The sequence below is a fragment of the Podarcis liolepis genome (genome assembly GCF_965112155.1).
Source record: "Podarcis liolepis genome assembly, chromosome: 16".
Taxonomy (NCBI): domain Eukaryota; kingdom Metazoa; phylum Chordata; class Lepidosauria; order Squamata; family Lacertidae; genus Podarcis; species Podarcis liolepis.
Window position 1 is genome coordinate 4,319,489 of NC_139567.1, and position 21,378 is coordinate 4,340,866.

General features: G+C 44.9%; 1 protein-coding gene across 5 annotated transcripts in view; it reads left to right on the top strand.

The window, feature by feature from the left end:
* Nucleotides 1-21,378, top strand: part of PPP2R2A (protein phosphatase 2 regulatory subunit Balpha) — a 64,004-nt gene that overhangs the window by 22,869 nt on the left and 19,757 nt on the right. For 2 of the 5 annotated variants that reach the window (XM_083480572.1, XM_083480570.1), the window contains exon 3: nucleotides 18,969-19,066. In XM_083480572.1, the coding sequence (XP_083336698.1) occupies nucleotides 18,969-19,066 (98 nt within the window). Of the gene's footprint in view, nucleotides 1-12,370; nucleotides 12,513-18,968; nucleotides 19,067-21,378 lie in introns of those variants that run through there. The other 3 variants (XM_083480573.1, XM_083480571.1, XM_083480574.1) reach the window with 2 other exon arrangements.

Here is a 21,378-nt window from a genome sequence, read left to right on the forward strand (position 1 = left end):
ATTGGTATAAACTGGGTTGGGGAACCCCAGGCTTTGGGGTAAAACAGACTCCTTTTGAGATTCTCCCCTGACTGCTCCCACTTCCCAGGCCACTCTCCCTTTCACCAGCCATGCTGTACACCTTCCTGGAGTGTTTTTGCCATGCTGGAATGTGCTGTTAAAGTGGAGACAATGCCTGTTGCTTGCCTGGATGGAGAGCAGTAGTTAGAGCATATGTGTGTAGAATCCACTGACTTCTATGTAACAGGAATGCAGCCTCCTGTACAAAACAAAGACTCACGTGTGTTTCTCTGCTACATTTGCCTCTGTTCGTGCTGACTTTTTCTTGTCTCTGGTCACAACTCCTCTTTGAACCTCTGGCTCCATCTCCCACTAGCCTGGTACCCTCAGCAGGTTTCCCACATAAGAATGAAACTCTCTGACTGAAAAAGGTCAGAAATATCCAATGTTTTTATAAAAATGTGTAATAGCATGCTTGTTCAGTTTTGTGTGTTTATATACATTTCTCCCTCTGGGTTGGAGGAATATAGTCATGACATACAAAATTGTGGATGTCAGACTGACTGGCTTTACCTGTGCAGTTTCCACTTTTATAGCAGTTTATTACATTTGGTGCTGTGCTCTTCCTCCACCAAGCTCCAACAGCATACATGGGACTCCATGGGGAATATACCATCCACACTCTGATTGTGCTTCAGATATGAAATTATATTAGATGCCTTCAGGCCATTCACTGGCCACTTTGCATGACTGCATCCAACATGAAACCCACAGTTCTGGGGTGAAAGTAGAGATGTGATTAGAGCTGCCAATGGAAGTAGAGCCTAGTGCTTGCTGTCACCCAAAATGGTTCATAAAAGGAAGCAGGAATCTTGTCTGTCCCACCACCCTCACCGGAGTGGTTCAACAGCTCTTGTACATCAGTCACTGCAGGGTCGTGCATGTGTACGCATGCAGCTTGGCTCCAGCATAGGAGAAGAATGAATGCTTAAGAGTTCCTCTGCCTGGAGGTGGAGTGACGCTGTGTAGAACTGTGTTGTAAACTCCTTGAGAATGGAGCCTCCATCCAATTTCTGCCCAAGGACATTTGCTGAAGTTGTGCATTTTGTCTCTAATCACTGGCTAGCAGAGAGACCACCTGGGAGGCCATGCTGGGCAGAAGCCAGTTGAGTTAAAGGCTTCCATAGAAAATTACACAGTTTGGCCAAGCTTACCATCCATTTCTTTGTTTCTAGTAGCTGTTGAGGTTTCAGTTTCTTGCTTCTTGCTTCCCAGGTATTTTGGCCCAGTTTGGACAAAACAGTGAAGCATAATTCAGCAGTGCATGGAAGAACCAGTTTGGGCATTGAGGTTAAGCATTCCCCTTCTGGCACATGCCACAGGAGGTGACTGGAAACACCTGCCTGAGTTAACCCCAGTTCAGATGAGACAACCCTAAACTACAGTTTGACAACTCTAAACTACAGTTTGGGCAGATCCACACTACATTTAGAAAACGTACAATGTATATTTAAAGAACATTTCTTCCTCCAAAGAGCCCTAGGAAATGTAGTTCTCTCCCACCCCACAGAGGCACAATTACCAGCACTCTTAACAGACTACAGTTCCCAGGATTCCTTGTGAAGGGGGAGGAATCATGTGCATTGGGTGTGCATTGAATATATGATGTAGATCTGTCAGGGGTGGGGAACTTGTGGCTCTCCTGATGTTGCTGGACTCCAACTGCCATCAGGCCCAGCAACCATGGCCCAAGGTGGGGAATCAGCATCTTGACTTAAGTCACTGCTTAAATCAGCTGTAAAATGCCCTTGTTGGATGTGATGGCACCATGGCAATGAAGCTTGTGTTAAACCTGGAAGTGGGTGTTTCCAGTCTCTTCCTTCTCATGGTCATGAATGAGGAAACAAAGCATGGAAGCTCAGGGCTCCCCTAGACTTATAACCCAAAACTATGACATGGTGCACAGGTTCCCCACCACTGGTTCAGCACTAAATCTGAACTGGCCCAATGTCAGATTTTTGAACAGGATCAGAGCAACAGATTGTGTGCAAATATGAGTGTGGCAACCACTTCCCTCCAGCCCATGACATCGATGGTGTATCCCAGCCATCCTGTTGATGACTTTTCAAAAAAGGTTACATATTTCTAATAGTGTACAAGGGGGGGGGGTTAAACTACGTGCTGGTCAGCAGAATTAAATCAGATAACAGTGGTGATCCTTTTTCAAGTGACCAAATAGCACTATTAAAATTATCAAGATTTGTGTTTATAATATTTTATTTAATTGTGTTCATATGCTTAAAATAATCTAGCAGATATTAACTGCAGTTTTGAGTAAACTATTGAACAAATTCAGTTCAGTTTTGCAAACATGAGCAATATGAATGTCAGCAAAACCACACTCAACAGGTTTTGCACATTTTACATTCAGCAGTAAAAGGTGTTCGGGAGCTAGTAACAATACAGATGGATTTGGAAGAGCTTGTGGTGTTCAGTACAGGGAGTGGGGAACCTCCAACTCTGAATGCTCCTCCCCATGCTTCTCTATTCCTTTCTGCCTCTGTAGATGACCATAGTGATGGTTTGTTAATTTAGGTATCATGCCAGTGGACCTGCCCCCCCTTTCTGTGTGCTGCTTCTCACCCCTGTGCAGATTTGAGGAGGGCGCCGGAGCATATAGGGAGAGCAGAGGGAGGGGCGGTTTTGTTGTGTAAGTGCAAATCCTTGCAGAAGCAGAAAGACTTCATTGGATACTGTCTGCGGTTTCTGATAGTTGTTTGCTGCCTGATAAGAAACCACGGTTTTGTAATTCAGAAACCACCACAAATTAGTTAAACTTCCTTAACCTTGGTTTGGCATAAACTGAACCATAATAACTAAGGAGCTTTGAATCACATGGTCGGCGGTTCGAATCCCTGAGGCGGGGTGAGCTCCCGTCTTTCGGTCCCAGCTCCTGCCCACCTAGCAGTTCGAAAGCACCCTGAAGTGCAAGTAGATAAATAGGTACCGCTTTATAGCGGGAAGGTAGATGGCGTTTCCGTGTGCTGCGCTGGTGCTGGCTCGCCAGAGCAGCTTCGTCACGCTGGCCACGTGACCCGGAAGTGTCTGCGGACGGTGCCAGCTCCCGGCCTCTTAAGTGAGATGAGCACACAACCCTAGAGTCGGATACGATTGGCCCGTACGGGCGGGGGTACCTTTACCTTTACCAGTAAGAAAATCACTCTCAACCTCAAGGCTGTAATATGGAGATTAGGATGGTATTGGCATACTTTACAGGGTGGTTGTAAGAATTACTGAAATGATGTGTTTGAAGTTTTCTGAACACTTGAAAGCACTTCAGTGATTGCTAAGCACTATTTAATTATGAATTACCCACAGTCATTTTCTCTTGCAAAGTTACACCCACTTCATGTAGCCAGACTGTAAAGATCAGAATAACTAAGATGATTTCTTTTTGCAGTTTCAAACCTGTTACGATTTCAATATCAGTCAGCTTCTTTGGTATAACTTGTTACGAGTCACTCCAGGAAGCCTCAGGCACATCTTATTTCTGTGGAAGGGAATGCTGTTTGGTATTTATTGGCTAGATGACCAACCAGTCTATATTTTGAGTAAATAATAGAATATCCTCTTATTGCAGGAAAGTTGTTTAGGATTTCCACAAATACCTGATTTGAGTTCAGAATTACAACGAAATGAAGTCTTGGCTGTCTTGAAATTAAAACAAACAGATGAATCAGTTAAGTGAACTCTCCTTAAATTGAAGGCCCTTGGGAAATACTTTGAGGGGAGGATGTTTACAAGTGCCAGCATCCTCAAGCATCCAAGATGCCATGTCATGAAAACATGCAGCTCTGTCAAGACAAATGTTTGGTTTTATATAAGCTAATGGTGGTGCTCTGAATTTTACAACTGTGGCACCAGATCATTTCATAAGACCGTACATAATTAAAGGGTAACTGCGGTTATGCATTTATCTTCTCTGAACCTTAAAGGCATAAGAATCCCCTTGAGCAAAACTCTGGATGCATGTCAGAAGTGGAGAGCATTTTTGGTTGCGTGAGCCATATCTTCATCAAGATTGTTTGACATGTGGGCAGAGACACCTGCCTATCTGTTGCCTGACATCACAATGACTTGGCACTTTGAAGACTCAGAATTGAAACTGATTCAGGATCAAGACCCTTAATTCAGGAAGGGGCTTGCATTGAATTCTGCTGTACTAAGCAGAATTTGACCCTTCTCATCAGCTGATGAATGGGGGATAAATCCTGCTGTCATGGGTGCTTGTTTACTTTATTTTAATTGGTGCCTGTTTATCTCAGTGCATCCATGAGCCCAAATACTGGGCTGCAGACATCTTGCAGTCACTGGTCTTGCTGAAGTTGCAGAAGCAGAGCAAGCGGCTCTGCATTCACAGCGCTGGCGGGGCTCCCGGTGGCAGCCACAAATGGCTCTGCAGCAGCAGCGACAGCGATACCTCTTGCTGCAGCTGCCAGCACCCCGCTTTGGCCTTCTTTGCCATCCTCTGCCACTGCCGCCACCAAGGCACAAAATATGATGCCTGGACATCGCCACATTCTCGCAAAAGCCCAGCTGCCTGTTGCAAAAGGCGACTGACGCCGGACTAATTTTGAACACTGCTTCTGAGTAGGCATGGTTAGGATGAGAAAGCAGAATTGTGTATACTTTTATGTGTGTGCAGAATAACTGATGCAACTTCTGCAAATAGTATTTGTGTATTTGCTTTTCAGTATGCAAATGTGGCCTTTCTATTAATCAAGGAACAATATTAATGTCTGGAGCACCCGACGAGTGCCACATCTCCCGCATTCTACTGCTGGAGTAAATTGGGCAGATGAAGCTGGGCATAACATTTATTTCATTAGTGCACCGTACTTTGGCATTCTCAAAATGAAGGTTTGAGAAGGGCAGCTGCTGTATGGGAGGCAACCTGGCATGTGTGGGTCCTAAAGAATTAGACATGTTGGGGTGCTAAAGGGCCATAGTGCTTTGTTCAGCTGATATTCCTGGGTTGATTGGGAGTATGATGACTTCACAGGGAGGTATTCCTATTTCTTGGCAATTAGAAGCCTAACCAAGATCAGTTTGGGTCTCTGAGCAGATAGTAGCATCTCCTCTCCCCACAGACAAGCTTACATCTGCCATACTGTCTCATCCTGTTCAGATCTGATGCAGACATTAATGTAAAATGGTTTTAAAACTGGCTCAGTTACTTTGAACTTATTCAGCTACATATTGTGCAGATTGATGTCATCAATTATTATTCTTGTGGAATAAGTCTGATGAGAGTGAATATAATCATGAATAGTTAACTAGATAACTTCTTTATTTTTAAAACATGGTGACAGATCTAAAGGACCATGCTTCTTCCTCCATGTCACTCCAGCTGGTCCCCAGAACATAATTTGTTGAAGCCTGAGAACTTCCTGTTGGAAGGGGAAATGGTAGGAGCCCACAGAATTGCTTAGGTACATGCCTGGGAATCATTGGATTTTGACTGCTTTCACACACTAATACCACATCTTGTAGAATTCTGTCAGTTATATTTTATCGGCACAATCAGAATAAATTTTCTGTGCAGCCTGAGCAGGAGCAGTTATAGTTACCGTAACTGTTGTCGCTTGTCTTCACTTACCCCTCCCCACTGCCCTGCTCACTGTTGTGAAGACTATCCCTATGTTATAAATGGTCCTTGCCACGATTAAGAAAATGAGGTAGGAATAGGTGAATATATACATGGACTGTCCCTGGATCAAGTGACTTTTCTTCCTTAAGTTCTCAAAGTTCTTAACCTAGCTCAAGGTAGTCATCTGAGCTAGCCAGGTGTTCAACTGATAATCAATCGTACACATAAAAAAGGATATAAAAATATCTTGAAGAAATGATTGTTTCTCACTAACTGTGGAAAATAGCTGTGTAGCTGTAGTACCTGTTTGGAAGTGTTGGGTTAGGGTTCAGATGGACAATCAAAACCCTGTGCTTAGATCCCATTGCAGTGGGGGGGGGGAGATAAACAGTGAGCCCATCCTTTTGCAGTACGGAGGGCTAAGATCTGCGAGGTGCACCCCCCACCCATTTCTTCGCAGCAGAACATGTTGATTGACACAGGCCGGGCAGCCCCAGCAGACAGCTGTTTTCAAATAGTGTACCATCCACACTCAGCAAAAAGCTTTGTGGGTCCTGAGTGGTCCTGAAGCAGGATCCAGTTAGTATGGCCCCATTAAAAAAAGAGAGAGAGAGAGAGAGAGAGAGAGAGAGAGAGAGAGAGAGAAAACAAAAGCCAGAAATTTCTGCCCTTCACTGTTACCTAATGCTAAAAAGCCAGGGAGCTGCCTTAGGCCAATTCTGACAAGAACAGCCTTCCAGGTCTTACTGGACTACAACTGCCCATCATCCCTGACCACTGGCTGTACTGGCAGGGGCTGATGGGAGTTGTAGTCAAAAAGCATTTGTTTGCAAAGGCTGGTCTCCACTGACTGGCTCTCCAGGGCTTCAGACAGAGGCTTCCCCTAGCCTTGCCTGGAGATCCTGGGAACTGGATGCGGGGTTATTTGCAATGCATTCTGCTACAGACCCCACCCTGACATAGAACAAGGTATCTGGAAGGAACACAGTGATAATCAATCACAATTGGCCCATCATTTGAAAAGTAAGACTTTAGAGCCATCTCACCCCAAAATGGCAACTAGACATTCTGTTTTGGTGACTGTAACCTTGATTTAAGGAACCATTTGGTGCCTTGCTCATATATCAGAGTTTCTAACACTGCTTTAAAATACTGGGGAAAGTGCGTGGACCCATCTGGGTTTGTCATTCACCACCACTGGAAACCATCCTCTCTTATAGCCCAAAGGTTTGTTGTTTTCTGGGAAGGATACTGCCCTGATTCTTGCTGTGTATCAAGCATATGTGGCTAAGAGAGCAGGGTCTGCTCTGTTTTCAATGGTTTGGCTTTTCAGGTGGCAGCCATAAGATACTCCTTTGCTGCCTTTAAGACTTGAAATGGAGAGCTATTCACTTGAGGTTCCTTAGCCTTGTTGTACTCAGACACACCCATCTGTTTGCTGTCCAAGAACAGGTCACAAGTTTATCTGTAATTCAATTCTAACACGGCACACACTTTTCATTATGCTAGTCTTTGATCAAGGCTCCCTCCCCCTCTCTCTTATGTTCCTCCTTCCCCTTAAAAATGACTGCATTAAAAGCTTTGTGCTGAAGCCTGCCGGACAATGGCTCACTCTTGCCCTGGCTTCTCTGTGGGCCTCCTCATTCTCCACAAGCCTCCTGCATCCGTTTAAAGATTGCCATTTATGGCATTCATGTTTTTTCTTATCGCTTCCCTCCTCCAGTTAAGGCAGATTGTCCTTTTACACAAAGCTCTGTGGAGCAGAGACTGGGCGTAGCCAGGCCTTTTGTTAGGGGGGACATAAACTCAGTTTGCTATGTATTTTTATTGGGGGAGGGCAATTGCCTCACCCAATTTTTGGGGGGAGGGCAGCTGCCTCACCCAGCGCCCCTTGGCTACGCCCATGGCAGAAAGGTTGCCAAATTCTGCTCTATGTTTTCCAAATGTTCTTCTTCTAATAGCAAGGGTCATATCCAGAGTAGCAGTATGCAAACGCTCCCTCAAGTGCAAGGATTTTTGCTTCTTCAACAGAGCATTCCACCCTCTCTGCTCCCCTTGCACCCCTTAAATCTGGGGATGGGGTTGTATGTGAACACACACTCACACACATGCACACAAATGAGGTACTGGAGTCAAGATTGGGGTGTGGGGTTAGGAGTTCACAGCTAAGAATTAAAAATTAAAGGCTAGCAGGATTGTATTCTGGTGATTCAAGTTATACTATAAAAGAGCAAAGAGATAAAAATAAACAAAAAACAAAAAAGTACTGTTGAAAATGGATGGGGAAATATATGTATATGGGTATATAACATTTTATTTATTTGGGGGGGAGGAGCATGGAAAGAGTAGAGACTTTAAAAGTTAAAACGAGGTGTTGAAATAAAAAAACACCCATAAAAAATAAAAAAGTGATGATGATAATAATAGTGAGAAAGCAAGGGGGGAAATGAAAAAATTAAGAATAAAGGATTTTTTAAAGAACAAAATAATAATAACAACAACAACAACAGTAGTTTGGCTCACAGGCGGTTTTGGCTCCACTGCAGGGCGCATGAAGCCTGGACTGAGGCTGCAGTCTGAGGAAGTGGCCTCTGCTGTTCAGGCCTCCTTAATGGGCGCTGCCATTTTAATTTTTTAAAAAGTTATTTAGATTTAGTTGTGCTCTTCCTCGCATCCTCCCTGGCTCTCCTGGTCTCCTCTTTCCTTTTTCCTTGGTGGCTGCAGTGGTAGTGGCTGTGGCAGCAGCGGTTGGTGAGTGATCGGGGCTCTGCTGTGGGTTTTTTGTTCAGCTCCAGAGGCCTCTGGGCCTCTGAGCTTTGTTGGGTTGTTGATGGGACGATCTCAGTCCTGGCGGGGCCGAGATCATTGGGGGGGACGACACCCTCCACATGGCCTCCTCGGTTTTTGCGTTGGGCACCCCTGGCTCCCCCTTGTTTGTGGCAGTGGTGTTGGTGGCGTGGGGACCAGCCAGACAGCACAGTTGATGAATCCCTAGGAGCTCAGTGCAGCCATGGCTCTTGCCATCTTCACTACAGGAATATAATTTAAAAGTCCACGGGCACTTAGCAAATATTGAGGATTTTCACAATACAAAATTTATAGGGGCATCAAATTCAGACCAAAAAGAGTGTATTGCCGGACATGCCCGTTATCAGATGCCTTCCAGCAATGTTGCTGACCCAGCAAAAGTTTGACACACGGGACTGAAAATATCCAAAGTTAACAAAGGTCAGAGTCTCTATGTAAGGAATACATATGTACTTGGATGTTAACATGTATTCATTTCAATTCTTGTTCTCTGAACATTTTTTGGGTTATATGTTGAGATAATCATTACATGTTTGCCACACTTAGTACCATGATATTTATTAAACTACCAAGGTTTGGTGATATTGCATTAATATGTACCACCCAGAGGAGCCAGTCATAGGAACCAGGGGGTGGGGGAAAAGTTCCACCTTCTGGGCACACATGCATGTGGCACATGCTCTTGCAAATACACTGTGCTTTTATGCACATCTTTTGCTTACACTAATATTTCATGGGTCCACCTTAAAAATGTAATGAAGCAGTCTTCATATTGTTAGTAAGATCGTTGTTCAAAAGAGTGACATTTAGATGAAGATGTCAGTACCTGCCAAATATACTATAGTATCAAGAATAGCTATGTCTGCAAAGGCATCAGTGGCACTTTCTCAGATGCTGTGTATGGAAAGTCAGGTGTTACAAGTTGCCCTTTCTAGGCGAGTCCCACTTACCAGCTTATGATTTGGCAGTTATGAAGTTTGGACAGGTGTGGGAACTGGACTGGATTTTGAAATAATTCTCAGTGCACAAGAGTTTCTATATAAAGGATTTAACTGCCAGGCAGATAGTTCTAAATACATCAGTGTCTGCATTCAAACATATCAAACTGAGGCAGACGTGGGTGTCCCAAAACAAAGTCCATCAAACTGCTGCTTGTATGCAAACCTCGCTGAAATGCAGAACTGCTGCACTCTTAAACATGCGAAATGTTTGATCATCTGATACCTAGTTTTATTCTGTAAGGCAGGCTTCCTCAACCTCAGCCCTCCAGATGTTGTGAGACTACAATTCCCAGCATCCCTGACCACTAGGCCTGCTAGCTAGGGATCATGGGAATTGTAGGCCAAAAATATCTGGAGGGCCGAGGTTGAGGAAGCCTGCTGTAAGATATAGCGAGTCATGTGACTTGTCTGATTTGAGCCAATTTTGGAAACATTTTCCACCTCTCTCTACCTCTCCACACCCTCCCAAGTATTATACTACATTGTTCCTATACATCTGGCGTGCTGAACCTTTGGCCATTCAGATGCTGCGAAACTACAACTCCCATCAGCCCCAGCAAGCACAGGGATAGTGGGAGTTTTGGAGCAGAAACATCTCGAGGGCCAGGGGTTACCCTCAACAGCTGTACACCTTGCATTCATAGCTGTGCTGATTGTGCTCTGATTCCCAACCAATTGCAAGGTGTTTTGCTTTCACTCCTCAGTTTTGTGTCCTGAAATCAACCTCTGTGTTCTCTCCCCCATGCCAATTCAGTCTTCTGGTGGTATGGATACATTAAATGCTCCATGGAGAAATATGGTCAAAAGCAAGCCCCGATTTGTTTATTTATTTATTTCCTTAAAATTATATACTGCTTGATTGTAGAAAAAAACTTCAAAACGATTTACAAAATAGATAAAACAATAAAATTATCTATTGACGTCTTAAACGTTGGAGACCTCCTGATGATCGTAATTTCCCAACTTGGTCAATCTTTAGAGTACACATATATTTCACCTTAAATTGGTTGGACAGTATTAAGATAAAAATATTTGAAAGTTCAAATGACTCTTGAAACAGTTAGAAAGATGTGCAATATATTAGCTAATAAAAAACAAATTTTATCCATTTTCACATACAAAACTTACTCGGGGGGGATCATAGAATCACAGAATCTTAGAGTTGGAAGGGAGCAAGGAAGGGAGCAAGGGGTCATCTAGTCCAACCCCCTGCAATGCAGGGATCTCAGCTAAATCCATCCATGACAGACGGTCATCCAACCTCTGCTTAAAAACCTCCAAGGAAGGAGAGTCCACCACCTCTTGTGGGAGTCTGTTCCACTGCCAAACAGCTCTTACTGGCAGAAAGTTTTTCCAAATGTTTAGTCAGAATCTCCTTTCTTGTAACTTGAAGCCGTTGAAGTCCTACCCTCCAGAACAGGAGAAAACAAGCATGCTCCATGTGACAGCCCTTCAGAAACCCGGCACAGTTTCAGCTAGCGGGCTGGATTTATGAGCCTGCGGGCCGTAGTTGGGGGACCCCTGATATACCACATATCGGGAACCCTTGTTTTATTTGTTACAAACTATGAGTCCCATCAGCCGCTGTTTGAGGATGATGGAAGCTGTAGTCCACAATATCTGGCAAGCACCATGTTGCCTAGAACTGCTTTAGATATCATGGGCCTTGAAATGTTTGTTAAAGCTGGGTCTTCATTCCTTGAAATGGGGAGGAGGGCACCTCAGGCTCTAGGGGCCAAACACAGTGCTCTGGTTCTCTATCTGGCCCTTGGGACTGTTTCTTTAAACCACACCCTTCTTCTGCACACACACGGCCTTTTTCATAGAATTGCAGATTTGGAAGGGACCCCAAGGATCATCTAGTCCAACCCCCTGCAACGCAAGAGTCTAGGGAATCTGGCACCTGGCTGGTTTCTAGCACTGCTCAGAACATAGCCTGGAGTACAGTAAAATGTGGCCTTTGGACTGAAAAAGGTCTCCCCATTCCTGCTTCAAAACATGTGTGTTATATTTTCTGAGACTTCCATAAGAAAGGTCTGATTGGGGCGGGTGAGATTTATGGCTCCTTAGGGGTGGAGTTTTACACAAGAAGACCTGACTCTGATTCTGCAGACTTCCATAGAATGGCTTCATCCACATGCTTCCGATTACACTGCACTTTGGCAGGGAGTGATAAAATGCGAGAGGAAAGATAACGAGGCACAACTGATGGGCGGAGTGGGGTGGGAGTCCATGGGGTCATGAAGGACAGGTAATGGTTCAGGGCTCAGGAGCAGCCCCCAATTGCTGGTTCTATTCAGGGCTGTCTTGGACTCCTGAGGCACCTGCTGTTAAGAAAAAAATGTCCAACGTCGGCTTATTTAAAGGGAAGATGGATCATGTGCTTTACTGGTGTGACTTCTGGTGGATCTGTCAGCAGGTTGTCTTCATTGATTTGACCTTCGCTTTCAAGGTATATCAGCTGGTGTGCAGCGCTAGATGGCTGTTGCCTCTCTCAGTGATTTATTTTGTTTGTGTTGGATGTGGAGCACAAGGAAGAGCGTGCTCCACAGTATATCGGATGCTGTGCAGTATATTTGAGTGCTGTGACACACTTCAGGGACATTGGCTTCTCTGCTGTTCGTCCTTTGCCTTTACGTCCTCCTTGTGGCAGGGTTTCTGGGCAGTGGTGTGAGCAGCCCTGTGCGCTTGCAAGGCCCCCACCTAGAGACTGTAGCAAAAAATAGCATGCCCAGGGGGGAGGAGACTCCAGGAAGTGGCACGTTCTCCAGATTCTCTGTTGCCCGTTGCAGCACTGAAGGACGAAAATAACCTCCCCCGTAATTATCACTGAGATACCAGTTACCATTTCAAAGAAAAGAGTCGCATTCATTTTGTTTGGCAGCAAGGGTGTTAACACAGATGAAAATACACAAGCAAATCGGTGTGCTGCGGAAGATGAAATGCTTCCCTTGTCAGTTCTCAAACACAATTAAATCCGTCCAGTCCAACACCAGTGCCTTGATGTCTGCTTGTTTCTTTGACCAAGGTATGGGAATGCACTATTTTTAACGGTGAGTTTCTTTGCTTCCAAATGCTTGCCTAGTTACTGCTCTAGTGGCTTATTTATGTGCAGAGTAGTTTGGTACTGTGTGTTGTAGTTATTAACAGAGCATCATTCTGTTTAGCCTTGCAACTTCATGTTCCCCCACCCCTTTGAGATAAAGTAGTTTGAAGGCTTGTCCACAAAGGAAAAGCAAGTTGCCTTTTGGATTAATTTTAATTGAAAAGCTAAGATCTACTGATATGTTAACTTTCAGTTGTAGCACTGCAGTAAATTTTCTTTTTTAAAATTGGTCCAATTCATTTTAGGGGTAAAAAGCCCTGTCCGTTTCACCTACATCAGGAAGGGAAATCGTGTAGTGGACCAATCAGAGATATTCCTGTTGTGTTTAACTGGAGAACGTGGGGATGGGAATGTGAGGGAATGCTGATTTTTATAGATGGATTTGGGAATTGCACCTGCTTGGAAGCCGGCAAGCTGATGCCCGAAGGGACCATTGACAACAAGCCCCCCCCCCCCCCGATTGATTTGTTGCTTAAAGTGAAGCTTTTGAGAGAAGGTTCCACACCCCATGAATTACAAAATCTGTACTGAACAATAGGCAGCTGGAGAAAATCATGAGAAGCTCCTGCAATATGTTAATGACCAGTTTCAATATCAGAAAAGTTTTAAGCTAACAAGCCTTAGGGTGTTGTCCTCCAGGTTCACTTGAGAGGTTCCTGGGTCTTATTTCTTGGTGAGACCATAATAATGTTTTGATATTCTGTTGGTAGTCGTCCCCGTCCCCCCAACTTTCCCTTCAAGATGCTTTATAAAATAGGCACTCGGTGGTTTTACTGACTCATCTTAACTGCCTGCACAAAGTACGCATTTTGATTAATTAGGTGATTTAGCTCTTTTCGGAGCATTTTTTTCCTGTCAATACATTGGCTTTATAGCATTGTGCCATCCTGCACTAGTTTCCAAAGCCAATTTTGAGCTGTGTACTGTTGGAGGCACATTGGCAGCCCTCCTTTCTCTCTTTCCCCCTCCCCTCCCCCTTGCAAGGTTGGCTCAGTTCTTCCAATGCAGACAATTTTACTGTTCTTGGTTGCCCTGCCAGTAGTAGTATAGCAGCATTTCCAGGCAGAATTGTAAAAGCATGCTCAGTTGCATCACTATCTTAGCAGTTAAGTAGTGCTGTACCAAACAAGACCAAAGACCCACCCAGCATCTTGTTTCCCAAAGTGACAAACTAGATGCCTATGGAAAGTCCACAAGCAGGACATCAGGGCAATAGCCTTTCCTGCTATTATTCCCAAGCAGCTGTTATTCAGAGCCATGCTGCCTTTGACCTTGGAGGTAATACACAGCCATCACGATTAGTAGCCATTGATAGTCCTACCTTCCATTGAATTTGCCCAATCCCTTTTTAAAGCCAATGATCCACACTAATGAGGCAGGCTGTACTTCAAACCAGGGATGCAGGTGGCACTGTGGTCTTAACCACTGAGCCTCTTGGGCTTGCTGTTGGGTTAGCAGTTCGAATCTGCATGAAGGGGTGAGTTCCCGTTGCTCTGTCCCAGCTTCTGCCAACCTAGCAGTTCTAAAGCATACCAGTGCAAGTAGATAAATAGGTACCGCTGCGGCAGGAAGATGAATGGTGTTTGCGTGCACTCTGGCTTCCGTCACAGTGTTCCATTGCACCAGAGGCAGTTTAGTCATGCTGGCCGCATGACCCTGGAAAGCTATCTGTGGACAAACGCCCCCTCCCTCAGCCTGAAAGTCAGATGAGCGCCACACCCCATAGTCAAGTTTGACTGGACTTTACTGTCCAGCGGTACTTTACCTTTACCTTTTTACTACTTCAAACCAATATATATGCTTGATGCTTCAAATGAAGAATATCCTCAAATCAAGAAACTGTCTGGTGTAAATGTTTTGGACTTAAGTATGTTGCCTCAGCTTAGACCATGACTTGTTCTAATTTGAGTTTAGAATTGAAACATGATTTTAGTCTCTGAGCATACAGACATGCCATGGTTCAAAGGTGCTTGCACGTCTGGTCTCATTTTCTGTCTGTTTAGCACTCCAAACTCTGTGTGTTCATGGGTTGTCAATTCAGACATCCTTCCAAACCATAGTTAGCACACACCATATTTGGTAACCTGCTTCCAGCCACAATTTCTTCTTTTGGGTTGCTGTTGGATCACAGATACACAATTTCATACCAAAGGCACAGTTAAGATTCCTTATTTATATGCTGGCATGATTTCTGAACCAGGTCACTGTTTGCAAAGGACCCTTGAAAACAAATAGAGAAACATGAACTGGAGCCAAGTAGCAGTCAGAGATAATTAAGAGTTTAAAGAGATCCTTCTGCAAATAAATTGGAAAATATAAAATAGTTTAAATGGTAAGCTGAGATGATATTAAAGGGGTAGTCAACAGTTTCATTATTACATGCTCAGCAGTTCACAGGACACAGAAGAGTGTATTTTCAGGTTAAAACTTAGCTTCTGACGTTATATATCAGAGGTTGAGGATTTTGGAGTGTAAAAGTGGTTTTCTACATGGGCTCTGCCAAGGAGACAAATAAGGAATTATTTCCAGTCCCTGAGGAATGTTTGGAGTTCTTTGAAAATGAGCCTGTGTCACCAGGGCTTCTGTGATCCAGTGGATGGAGCCCAGAACTGAGGCTCCTGCCTGGCAGGTCAGGAAACTTTGTGTAATGGAGAAGGGCGCTGGTGGGAGTAGGATGTGGGCTTTGGTGGGAACAGAAGGCAGCACGTGAGTTTACTAGACAGTGTGTGGCTGGGGGTGCAGAAGGAACTGAAGACAATTTCAAGCCAAGTGGAAAACAGTCTGCCTCTTTGAGCCTGTCTCTGCACTCTTTGGAGACACCAAGACTAGTACAGTGGTACCTCGGGTTACAGACACTTCAGGTTACAGACTCAGCTAACCCAGAAATAGTACCTCGGGTTAAGAACTTTGCTTCAGGATGAGAACAGAAATCGCGTGGCGGCAGCAGCAGGAGGCCCCATTAGCTAAAGTGGTACCTCAGGTTAAGAACAGTTTCAGGTTAAGAACAGACCTCCAGAACAAATTAAGTTCTTAACCCGAGGTACCACTGTAATGCTAAGATCATTAAAACCTCAGATCATACCTCTAGACCTGGCAAACCTGTTTTTATCTCATTCATCTGTGCATACCAGTGCCGGATTTAGGGGCCCCACTCTCTTGCCCCCCCAAATATACTTCTTCTTAATTGTATTTCACTATAAATATACTTCTTCTTAATTGTATTTCAGTTCAACAACTACTTTGATAAAATACATATTTTGTTATGTGCAAATGGCTTTAGATACCTATTAGGTCCATAAATAACCATACAGTAATACCTCTGGTTACATACCATCCTCATTGCAAACGCTTTGGGTAACGAACTTCGTTAACCCAGAAGTTAACCTGGAAGCAAACTTTGTCCCAGGATGCGAACGGAAGGTCCCATTAGCGAAAGTGCACCTCATGTTAGGAACTGTTTTATGGTAAGAACGGACCTCCAGAACGAATTAAGTTCGTAACTGGAGGTTCCACTCTATAGCATATATTCAACACAAAAAACAGTGACAATTTGTTGTTGACAAAGGACAGCTGGACATATAAAGGGCCCCATTACCTTCAGTCGCTTAGGGCCTCATCAAACCTAAATCCAGCCCTGGTGCATATACACGCAAAAACACACATGCCACATATTGTACTGTATATATATATTTTCCAGCTCAGCTTTACTCTCTAGACTTTGAGCTTTCAAATCATTGCACTGCTACAAGATCGCAAAATCGTTTTGTTTGGCTGTTTGCAAGAAAAGGGCAAATTGGTAATGGTAGCAAAGGCCAACTGCCAGCTCTTAGCAACAAGCAACGTAATGCATTCTTATCTTCCTCTCTGATCCTCCTTCCCCTGGCCTCATATTGCAGGACCATTGAGGCTGAGGCAGTGTGTGGTGGTGGGGAGACCGAATACAACAGTCTTGTTTTGTTCTTGGCAACCTGCCTTGTGCCACAAGGTTCCCATGGTTCCCATGTGTGAGGTGGGTACCCTTCAGGGGTGCTTGAGCAGTTGCTAGGGGCTGCTCAGCTTCTTCCTTTGTCTCTGCCCATCTCTGTCCTTCATTTCCTTCTCCCTTGGAAGTGGGTGACTAAACCTCACGCATCCACAGAATGCCAGTAGCCAGGTCTTTTGGATGCTCCCAGACAAAAGCCTCAGCACAGTGTATGTCTGTGTGCATGTGAGGGAGCGAGTGAGGGGACCACTTCTGCTTCTCTCCCCAATTTGGGGTTTACAGGTGGAATAGCAGTACTTGGAGGGAAAGCTGAAGTTTTGGAACATCTGCCTTTGCACATGGAAGGTCCCTGGTTCATCTCTCCCCGCCCCCCATCTCCAGGTAGGGCTGGGAGAGGCCCTAGTTTGAAACCCTGGAGTGCTGCTGCCAGTCAGTGCAGATAGTATTGAACTGGCTGAACCAGTGGACCACTTCCTACACTGTGGTAGTGGCTGCCTTGTGAACATCATGCCACTGCAGGTGGCTGTGGTCATCATTGGAAGTTAAGGCTGCAGGAGGGGGCGGGGTTAAGGTGAGTGACAGACTGCCGCCTCCTCAGCCCTGCCATTGCTAGACTACTGAATGTGGTGAGATCTTGAGATGAGCAAAGGCCCCTTTCTCCACTGATGAATCTGCATTGGTGCAGAAAAATCCTGAAACAAGCAAAGCTCCTTTGAGCGTGTATTTGCCTTTGCAGCCTTTACTGTTATATCCCGCCTTTCCTCCAGAAACCTCAAGGTGCCATTTTATCCTCTCAACAACCCTGTGGAGTGGCTCTTCATGCCGGTGCAGAGGTTTCTCAGTAGGCTGCTTCTTCCAAATGGGTAGCTTGCTGCTGGGAAGCAGCTGCCACTTCCCCTTTGCCCAATCAACAACTGAGCGAGTGGGAGGGCTGGGCTCTGCCATTGTGTCCCCTATCTTGAGCACACACCTCAAAAAGAACATTCTTGTATTGCATTAAAAAAGTTTCCCTATTGCAGACATTTCTCCAGCCCACGGACTGCAGAAGATTCACGGGTGGGCCCAGTTTCACCCTCAGACAGCAGTTTTGTCACATGAGGAGAAATGCCTGAAGTCAGATGATGATGATGATGATAAAAAATAATTTTATTTATACCCTGCCCTCCCCAGCCAGAGCCGGGCTCAGGGCAGCTAACACCAATAAAATCACAGTAAAAACATAATGGGGGGACGACCCAATTTAAAATACAGGTTAAAATGCAATTTAAAATGCAGCCTCATTTTAAAAGTAGCCGATAGATCAAGACCATAAGAGGAGGGAAACATAAGGGTCAGACTGACTCCAAACCAGAGGCCAGGTGGAACTGCTGTGTCTTGCAGGCCCTGCGGAAAGATGTCAAGTCCCGCAGGGCCCTGGTCTCTTGTGACAGAGCATTCCACCACGTCGGGGCCAGTACTGAAAAGGCCCTGGCCCTAGTTGAGACAAATCTAACCACCTTGCAACCTGGGACCTCCAAAATGTTGCCATTTGTGGACCTTAAGGTCCTCCGCGGGGCATACCAGGAGAGGCAGTCCCGTAGGTACGTCAAAACCAGCACCTTAAACCTGACCCTGTACTCCACCGGGAGCCAGCGAATTTGGTAAAGCACTGGATGAATGTGATCCCGCGGCAAGAACCCTGTAAGGAGCCTCGCCGCCGCATTCTGCACCCGCTGGAGTTTCTGGATCAGCTTCAAGGGCAGCTCCGCGTAGAGCAAGTTACAATAATCAAGCCTGGAGGTGACTGTCACATGGATCACTGTGGCCAGATCAGGGCGAGAAAGGCAAGGGACCAACTGCTTAATACGGCAGAGATGGAAAAATGCCCCCTTTGCTGTGGCTGCAACCTGCGCCTCCATGGAAAGGCTTATGTGGTGGCTATTTATGTGTGTTGCCTTTGACACAAAAATGAATGAAATGTGAGCTTGCTAAATAATGATGCCTTTAGGCAAGTTCCTTGAGCCCCCCCCCCCTTTTTAGGGTCATGGTGTACCAGTTGTCAAGTGTCCTTTTTTTGTTTCAAATTAATGTGCATCCCATCTTTTCTCCCCGCCTTCCCAATTTTATCCTTGTGACAACCTTGCTAGGTTGGTGCAGCTGACAATTTAGAAATGCTTGTTTATTCTTCCAAAGAGATCAGGGCAACATACATGCTGATTCTTCTTGCCTTATATTCTCACAACAAACCTGTGAAATAGGTTGTGCTAAGAAATTGTGACTGCCCAAGGTGAGCTTTGTAGATAAGAAGGAACTTGAATCCAAATCGCAGGAGGAAGTTTGCCTCATCATAGTGCAAGTTTTTCTGATTGCTGTGTAAATGTATTTCATGAAAATGTGCGCAGAAAATATATTAACATACATTTTTCTCTCTTTATTATACAGCAGATATAATTTCTACAGTAGAGTTTAATCATTCTGGAGAATTGCTAGCAACAGGAGACAAAGGCGGTAGAGTTGTTATCTTTCAACAAGAGCAGGAGGTGAGTTCTGTGTCAGTGTGGTCTGTTCATACCCACAACCCAATTTCCTCTAGAGCAAGGCAGTCCAATTTTTCATATCAAGTGGGTTGCAAGAGTACTTCACTACGGAACCCATGGGCCACACAGAGCCTCGTCACATGGGGTGGGGAGTGAGGCCAAAATTTGACGCCCCAAGACCTCATGACCCAGCTAAATGAGGCACTGGGCTTTGGGAGGGAGGCACAAGGCTCTGGCAGGGTGCTAGAGCCCGCCCACCTCCTTCCCAAAGCTGAGCAAGTGCTAAGTAGGCTTTGGGAAGGAGACAGGAGGACTCTAGGACCCTGCCAGAGCCCTCATGCCTCCTTCCTAAATCCCAGTGCTTCGCCTATGCCAGGCATGTCCAAAGTTCGTTTTGGGGGCCTAATCCGGCCTGCCGGTCGGTTTAATCTGGCCCCTGTGGCAGCCCAACAACTTCAATCCTAAAAAAAAGGTTAATAACTTTGGTTGACCCGTTAGTCGGCCCTCACAGCCCTTCACTTCATCAAATCTGGCCCTCTTTGAAAAAAGTTTGGACACCACTGGCTTACGCTGTGGGGTGAGGACTGCGGGGTAAAAGGTTACTTGAGGGCCGCCAAAAAAGGCCTCCAGGGCTACATGTAGCCCACGGGTTGCGTCCACCCTGCTCTATGGATTTCAAGAGGGAATTGCATCTTTTACCTGAAAATTATGGCCAGTTGATGGTTCTCTGAGAATAAGTTGAAAACAAGAACTGCGCCAAAAAGTACCAGCATGATATTCTACTGTTGTAACCCAGTGTGGACATGTTACATAGGAAAATTATAATCTATGGTACCCATGACTGATTGTAAGGAAATACTGGTTAAAGATTAGGAATGCAGTTAAAAAATGTGCAAACCTGTGTGACTTTCTGCAGAAGTAAGTCCTATTTCATTCACTGGAACTTATTCCCATGTGCATAACTATAGGGTTGTAAGAGCAACAAGCTTAATTACAAAACTACATGTTCAGTTTCTTTGGGCTGTTGTTTCTTTCCCACCAAACTGTTGTAAAAATAATCATACTAAGAAGTGGTTCCTTTACTATCTTATATGCTGAGTATTACAGAACAGATAATGCCGACCATTATCTAGAATATTCCAGTGCCTGTGTATTCCAAATCACTGTTGTATAAAACCTACAGAAGATTGATGATGCAACCAATTTATTGAAAACAGGTGGCCATTTATTAATTATCGGAAAAGTAAATCGGTTGGTATAAGATTTCTCCATTGATGTTGAATATATTTTGAAAAACAATTTAAAATCAGCACGGGGTCAATGCTTTTTGGTGGAACACAAGCTTTTCATGCAGGAGATTCTAGGAAGCCAATGCCCCCTATCTATCTATTAGCAGGATTTGGAAATATATCTTTCTGCCTGATACGTGGAGAGTTGCTGCCAGCCAGTGTAGGTGAGGGGTTGTAAATGTTTTCTTCCGCTGGCACCTGTACAGCCTAGATGAGCCAGAGATCTAGCTAGGTTTAAGCATCTTCATAGGTGCTTCATAGTTCTGCAAGAATTCTTCTGATTGTTCTTGCTCAGGAGTCCAGGGAGCAGCACTAATGCATCTTTCCCTTCTCCTTGTGTTTTTTTTAATCCAATCCATTGTGTGTAACTTACTGAAGCAATGCTTTTCCTACAGTCATTGAGTTTCAAGTAGCATTCTTCTTTTGTCCTATTAAAATCCTCCTCAAGTAGCCTACATTTGTGCCTGTAATAGATTGCCCTACATAGATTTTCTCTTGCAGTAAATATAACTGATATTGTGCCTTTGAACAGGCACTGTACATTTATGAGCACTGGAAATACCATGTCATATGAATAGCAAATGTTTTGTCTGTTTTCATTAAAATGGCTTTGAAACCACTCAACCAGTTTGTGCTCATAAGGTGTCCATCAGACAACCATGGTTCTTAGAAAGTACTGCACATCTGTTTTATGCATTTCATAGGTAAAGGGACCCCTGACCGTAAGGTCCAGTCGTGGCTGACTCTGGGGTTGCGACGCTCATCTCGCTTTATTGGCCGAGGGAGCCGTCGTACAGCTTCCGGGTCATGTGGCCAGCATGACTAAGCCGCTTCTGGCGAAACCAGAGCAGCGCACGGAAACGCCATTTACCTTCCCGCCAGAGCAGTACCTATTTATCTACTTGCACTTTGACGTGCTTTCGAACTGCTAGGTTGGCAGGAGCAGGGACCGAGCAACGAGAGCTCACCCCATCGCGGGGATTCGAACCGCCGACCTTCTGATCGGCAAGTACTAGGCTCTGTGGT